The 7,801-nt window shown below is 25.7% G+C and overlaps 1 protein-coding gene across 1 annotated transcript; it reads right to left on the bottom strand.

The window, feature by feature from the left end:
* Nucleotides 1-1,049: 1,049 nt before the first annotated feature.
* LOC105627326 (aminopeptidase N-like) lies at nucleotides 1,050-7,552 on the bottom strand (the record flags this gene model as incomplete). Its single annotated transcript, XM_012208612.1, is given in 10 exon segments — nucleotides 1,050-1,181; nucleotides 1,932-2,001; nucleotides 2,097-2,399; nucleotides 3,233-3,423; nucleotides 4,233-4,507; nucleotides 4,761-5,134; nucleotides 5,532-5,613; nucleotides 5,807-5,960; nucleotides 6,540-6,747; nucleotides 7,092-7,552. Coding segments are annotated over 10 exon segments (2,250 nt in total), but the record flags the coding sequence as incomplete, so codon positions are not given.
* Between the last annotated feature and the right edge of the window lie 249 nt (nucleotides 7,553-7,801).

Consider the following 7,801-nt stretch of genomic DNA (forward strand, 5'->3'; position numbering starts at 1 on the left):
TTTTGTATTCTCTCTCTCTCTCTCTCTCTCTCTCTCCTCTCTTCCTCTCTCCCCTCTTGATTCCCTCCTCTCTCTCTCTATGTGTTCGATTATCTACTAATTTGTCGATTCATGTTTCCTCTATACTGTTCTATGATATTTATGCATATGTCTGATATATGATTTTTTCCCGAAAATTGCAGCTATTGCCGATCAATGCTTTACGGAAACATTCTTTTATAAATGAACTTCATTTTCTTTTTTTTAGAGAAGTTAATTTATTTAAAGTGTGTAAATGTAAGCAAAAATGTGTAAATGTAAGCAAAAAAAAAAGTTATGAATAATAAAAAATTATCTACAGAAATGCTTTTATTGATTATAACAATAACTATTGTTTAAATGAATATATCTTTATTATTTAGCTGTTTTTTTAATTAATAACATTTTTTTAAAATAACAGTTTTTTTAAAATAACATTGTGACACACATTATCTCATGTTTTCTATTCCAAATCAAACATCTATAAAGATAGTAATAATAATAATAATAATAATAATAATAATAATAATAATAATAATAATAATAATAATAATAATAATGCTATTAACTGTTTAGGAATTGTTATTAAATAACGACACTATTACATACACATATACATATAATCTAAAAATATAGATATATTATATAATATATTTATCAATTGAGATAATTTAACTACAATTGCTCTGTATTAAATGTAATTAATAAAGTTTTAGCTTTTATAAAAATTTAGCGTTTATAAAAATATTTTACATGCATGCAAAGAGTTTAATATATTATGTAATATTATATGAATTATTTGTCAATAGACTGTTACAGACGATTAATGTGTCAAAAGACTTCATTAATAGTTTCCCAAGATATACTATAAAAATATTGAAAAGTTTTAGAAAATTAAATTAAAATAATTACAAGATGGTGATAATAGATAAAAATAATATTATTATAAAATTCATATAGGGGTAAATATGTGTTTTGTATTACATTTCATCTTTTTGATTAATCAGATCACTTCACATGAAATCTTCGCTTCAGTAGAAAAACCACTTCTTAATATAGTGTACGATATGCTCAAGATATCTTTTACGCCTTTCTATCAATATTTGAATTTCATACAAAGTGTCTGTATCTTGATTAAAATTAGTTTTTGAAAATGTTTGTACCTGGAACAGATTAATTCGAGATATTGAATAAATAAATTCGGTACTACATATAATTTTTAATTTAATATAATGTTAAGATGAATATACATATATGATGTATTAGAATAAGAATGGGGGGATTCAAGAGAATCAGTTACAATAGTTGCTTTTCATTTATATCGATTCTCAAATAATATATTGAATTTTTTAGATGTGAAAATAGTTTTTTTTATACGTATATTATATATGTATATTATATATAAAAAAAATTTCTTTTATTTGAGGGAGCCCTCCTCAAAATATCGAATGGTTTATTAAACCACGATAGAATGATTTTTTCTTGAAATTTTTTTTTAGATCATTTTTGTCGATCATCGGTTTAATATTGATTTGTGAATTAAAGTTTAGTTCATGTTATTTTAAAGCACGTGCCTATTTTATACTATATTTTTATAATATAATTTTCCTTAAAAGTACAAAAATACAGTCTAAATATGCAAATACATAAAGTAATTATTAATATAGTATTAATTTATATAAAATTAATATTATTAAGTTACATAAAGTTGAATTAATTCATAATTCCGTTTAAGAAAATTTTTCATTTAAACAACACAAAAAATTCCAGTAATATTGCAACAACAATAACTTGCAATATTCTCACAATAATGCAGTAACATTGCAATACTACAGCAATGTTGCATATTCTGTGTTGTATGGGCTGTAAAACGCTGGAAAGATCAATAATTAGTATGTGATCGTAAAATTTACCTTGTCAATTTGTTCGTTAGAATAAACATTCGCAAGAATAAGTTCTATCGTTGCAGTTGTAGTAAATGACCTATATAAAGACAAAATAATGTATAGAATTAATAAATTTTTAGAATTATATAAAAAAAATAATATAGTATAATTTACGAAGAGAAATATTAATACCTAGGTTTTATAATCTCCAAATTTTTTAATACATAGTCATGGATTTTGTCATTGCTCGCATACTTCTCAAGAATTTTCTTAAAAACAAAAGAATGCTCATCATCGTGAAATAATGAAGTATTCAATGATATAATATTTAAGTAATTGATAATGATATCAGGATCTTCAGCGCAACTCAAACTTTTTAATATTTGTTTTTTAAATTTTTTGTCTTTTAGATATAATTCCAACATTTTATCCCAAGTAGTCCTATTGGCTGCCATCATACCAATACAGTACATAAATTTCTCCTCATATGAAATTCTAAAATATATCTACAATCAAAAACTGATACATATATTTCATCCATATAACGACTATTTATTTTACTAATTTTAAATTTTGTATTTTTACATATACGTATTATTAAGCAACTTTATTTTGTAAAATGAAATTCCTGTGCTATTCTTCCAATCTTATAAGCAACAATACATTTATTACATCGTCACATTAGAATAAGAATGGAGATTCAAGAGAATCAGTTACAATAACTGCTTTTCATTTAGACTGATACAAATCATTCTTATTTATAACGTCATAACCCAGTTGAATGCGCATTCCTTTTGCATTCTGGTAAGTGAAATTCAACTGAGTTTTTACCTATAATCTGCATACAAAATCGAGACCATGTACTTTAGTGAGACTCCTAACAAAAGTTGTAACAATATTGCTGCAATATTGTAGCAACATTACACGTTGCAGCAATGTTGCAGTAATATTGCTGCAAGTTTTGTGTTGTTGGAATCATGTAAACTCACTTTAAAAATGAGGTTTAAAACCTGTGATACGTAAGTTTTATCAAAGTATAAAACAAATAATGATGTCATTAATCTATGTACGAAATATTTAGCTCAGGTTCAGTTTCACTTGTGTGTAAATGGAAAGCAACTAATATATCCATATAAATGCACATACGCACGCGCACCACACACACACACACACACACACACACACACACACACACACACACACACACACACACACACACACACACACACACACACACACACACACACACACACACACACACACCCACACACACACACACACACATAAAAATACAATTTACGAGACAATCGCGAGCGTAAGAAATTTACTTGTAAGTTTTAGGATCCACGAGATGTTCACTTAATTTAAGTGCAGTCATTTTCTTGCATTCCTCGTGACCAAGAGTACATGCTCATTTTAAGGCGTTTAGCCTTGTCAGTTTTGTGATATCATCATCATTAGTATTGTCTACGTATCCTACGTAGTAAAGAAGTCTCTCAAGGAGTTGTATTAAACGTACCTAATAGAAATTGTAAATTAATGTATTTATTTTATATTAGTTCTTTATGATACTTGTGAAAATACATAATCTACATATAAAAATATACACATATAATTTTGTTAGTGCTTTATCAATAAATTCAATAATTGATATATATATATATATACGACATAATATTAATAAAAAAAATATATATATATATAAACACACACAGACACACAGCACACACAGGGTGTTTTATTTAAATTGTTACACTAAAATATCTCGAGAAGGAGACGTGGGATTAAAAAAAGTTTCAGATAAAAGTTTCAATAAAGTAAAAAATTTTATTATAATGTTTTGATGTTTTGCTTTCGAGGTAAGTTATGAAAATATGCAATGAAAAATGGGGAATTCTTTTTAAAAAATTCAAAGTGATCTTTGCTCTGATCTTGATAATATCACCCAAGGTACTTATGGTACCATCTTATATCTCTCTTAAAATCACATAATTTTTGTCTAAAATTTTTTTTCAAATTGGACTGACCTAGTTGTATCCTTTATTTTATAATTGTATATAGAATACTTTATATAATTGTTTTTAATATATATTTATATTTTTTTAATGCTATAAATTTTCGTTAATGCTACTTAACGCTATAATAAGAAACTGTCAAGCACAAAAAAAAATCGCAGTTTTAATTATAATATATTACATGCAAATAATATTTTTATATGTGTATACTTTTAAAAAAATTCGCAAATTTTATTTGAGAATATAACCAATTTGTGATAGATTACGCATATCCGCATTACAACTTTATATAACTTGGACTGTAAAGTCCTACCTTAATATGATAGAACTCTGGCTGTAAAAGAATCTTTGATATACTTTTTATCATTTGAAATAATGGTTGCCATGCTGCATATTCTCTTTCTTGAAAGAGATAACTTATCAGATGAATGAATAAATATCCGTTTATTCGATCAGCAAACACCATAGTAAGCAAATCAATGATGATTTGAGCACGATTAACAACATGTATATTTTTATATTCTTTACTATTTAAATAATGTGCAATTTTTTGATAATTCTTGACATCATAACTAACACGGTAATACCCTGTTGAATTTTTATTTCATACATTATTAAATCCTTTTAATTGAATTTATCAAGATATATTTTTATATATTAAAAATTATTTTGCTTTAATTAATGTTTGACGAAATTTGGAAAATTTAATAAAATTTTCTTTAAACTTAAACTTTTTTATAAATAAAAAGATACATAATAAAAGCATTGAATGATGTAAAACTTTTTTGTAATGATAGAAAAATAAAATAAATTAACAAAGCGTAAATTGATTCATACTTACCAGTTTGTTGTAAATTGAGAATAATCCAATCGCTTGAATTAATTGTAAAACTTATATTATGTTGATCTGGTCGTAACCAATAACGAGGTACAGTATTGGAAAAATCTGGATTGGACTGAGTAGCGAAAGTTATAGGGATCCACCATTTAGTAGTTTTATTCTCAGTCTCACCATATTGCTGAACACATGTTTGTGATATTGTCACTTCGCCAGTTTCGTAATTTCTTACTACGTCTACAAAAGGATAACGCTTTTGATTTATCCAAGTATCCATCACTTCTTTTATTCTATAATCTTTATGTGGGACATCAGATTCATCTAGAGCGCTTTGCATGGCGCTCCACAAATCATCTGGACTGGCTGAGCTAAATTGACTAAATTTGAAAAATGATAATTGTCAGTCGTTGCAGTCATATATCGAAAAATATACATTGACTATTAAAGAATTTATGCGAATATTAATGTACAATTGAATATATATAAATATAATATATATAATATATATAATAATAATAAGAATATGAATATATATAATAATAAGTAAAAAATTTCAAATATAACTTAAAATTATAACTTAAATTGCTTATAACTAAGAAATAAGAAACGTATAATTGAATAATAATGAGAATTTGAATAATAATAAGAGATATAATTGAATAATATTGAGCATTCAAATTTCTGTTATATTATATTTTTCATATGAATACAAGTACTTATTACATCCATGTACTTAATATTATGATATATAATAAGACTGCATTACACACTTACTGCGTGGTCAAATACGTAATGAGACCTTTTCTAAATACCTCATCAGTAATTGTATTAAGTAACATGCGCAATAAAACTGGCGCTACGAAAATAAATGTCAATAATTATAATAATAATAATTAATACATTCAAAGTACATATAAAATTAATATCTGTTATATGTAAATGTTGCGCTAAAGAAGAATTTGCTATTAGCTTTCTGTTTTATCTTTTATTTTGTGTTATGCATTAAAGAATTCATGAATAATAATTTTATTTTATTTACATAATTTTACCTTTTTTATAAACTTCATCAGAAAACAGCGATTTCTTTTCGAGAGTATTACCAAGTTTCAATGTGACAGAATTCATTGAACCTATATCTTTAAGAAAACATTGTTGTACTGTCCGAATTAGAAGAAAATCCATTAACCGCCAATCTTGGAAAATCTGAAATAAGAAATGTTTCGCTGTGACTAAATATTAATTCAAAGAGAAGCTCACATTAGAAAAACCAGTTTATTTATCATTTCCATGAAAATGCTATTCTACATTTCATTACACCGAATTGTATAAACATTTTCAGATCGAATCTTTTTCAAAAAGAGCATATCTAATTTAATTATTTTTAAAAGTTTTTTGGAGATTACTTAATATGAAAACAAAATTAAGATATGAAAATCCAAAATGTTAAATTTTATTAATTTACTAAATGCCAAATATAATGAGTGCAGAAAATAAAATATTTTCGAATTCTAATGAAAATATTAGTGTTCTTACGATTTTTTATAAAAAAATTAAAATAGAAAATCTTCAATAGATAAATATATAGATAAATATATAGATAAAAACGAACAATCTTTAATTTCCAATAAGAATTTTTAAAATGTTTATATAATTATTTTTAAAAACGCACACTTTTTATAATCTAAATTAAAGCATGTCCTATTTTTTTATTCAGTTCCTCTTGAAAATATAGTATTTAATTGGCATTATTTTAAGAAGTATTTCATCTTTTTTTATAATAACAATCTAAAATGAATAATAATTGACCTTGTTTATTATGTACGTTTCAAAGAACGCAGCAAATCCCTCGCTTAACCACAGATAAGACCACCAAGATGGAGTAACCAAATTGCCAAACCATTGATGTGCAAGTTCGTGTGCTATTGTCAACGCTATTTCTGTTTTCCGATATATTGGATTGCTGCTATCATCGTAGATAATTTTTGATTCACTAAAAAGACACAATATTACATGATATAATCATGTAAAATATTTCTGAATATGCAGTCGAATGTTTTCGGAATAATTATATTATTCATAATACTTATATACGAATAACTTAGTTGTGGTTGTTTTTTTTCATATATTATACATAATGTAAAATATTTATGTGAGTAAAAGAAAAGGGGAAATGTAATGTGTGTTAAATACGTTAACTATTTATAACAATCTAAGTATGATAATATGTATTTTTGGATATTTATGAGATAAGCACATGTTTTAAATTTCTAAGTGAACGTAACGTTGATTAGCGCGTTATAATAGTTTAATTAATTTTTTAATTATAAATATTACTGATAAATGATGAGACCCCAATTTTCCATGCCACCAACTGTAAAATTCGATATCAAGACGTGGTCCATTTTCGGTACCTTCTGAGAACTATTGGTATATTGAATTAAGAATTCTACGACCTTTTCAGCAATACCATGTGCGAATTTTACTTTCGATGTCAAAGACGACTTGCACCACATATTGATCGTCTTGTTTGCATTGGGAACGCGGACAAAATCGGACATTACAATCGCTACGGTATAAGTAGACATTATAGGAGTGATGTCAAAGTGTGTCTGCATCATACCATCTTGTTCTAAAAATTGCTGTCGTATTGGCATATTCGACAATACACCATACTTTTGATGATGCTTTACAGAAATGTTGAAGGTTGCTTTTAATGCTGGCTCGTCCCAACATGGAAATGTTCGTCTGGCACCATTCGGCTCAAAATACGTTGCAGCTAACCATTTACTGTTTGATAAGTATATTATTAAATGATAGCAAATTTTTTACTTATGTCGACTAACATAAGAATTTAATAAACTTAATTACTATTTATTGTTATCTATCTTTAGTATAAATTTTGTTAAACGTAAAAATTGAAATGCCGCATAACTATCATTTTATTTAAAATTGAAGTTGCTCTTTTAAATATTACAATATGTATAAATTTTATGTACATATGTGTCTTTTATATGTACATATATATATATATATATATATATATA

The sequence above is a fragment of the Atta cephalotes genome (genome assembly GCF_000143395.1).
Source record: "Atta cephalotes unplaced genomic scaffold scaffold00008, whole genome shotgun sequence".
Taxonomy (NCBI): domain Eukaryota; kingdom Metazoa; phylum Arthropoda; class Insecta; order Hymenoptera; family Formicidae; genus Atta; species Atta cephalotes.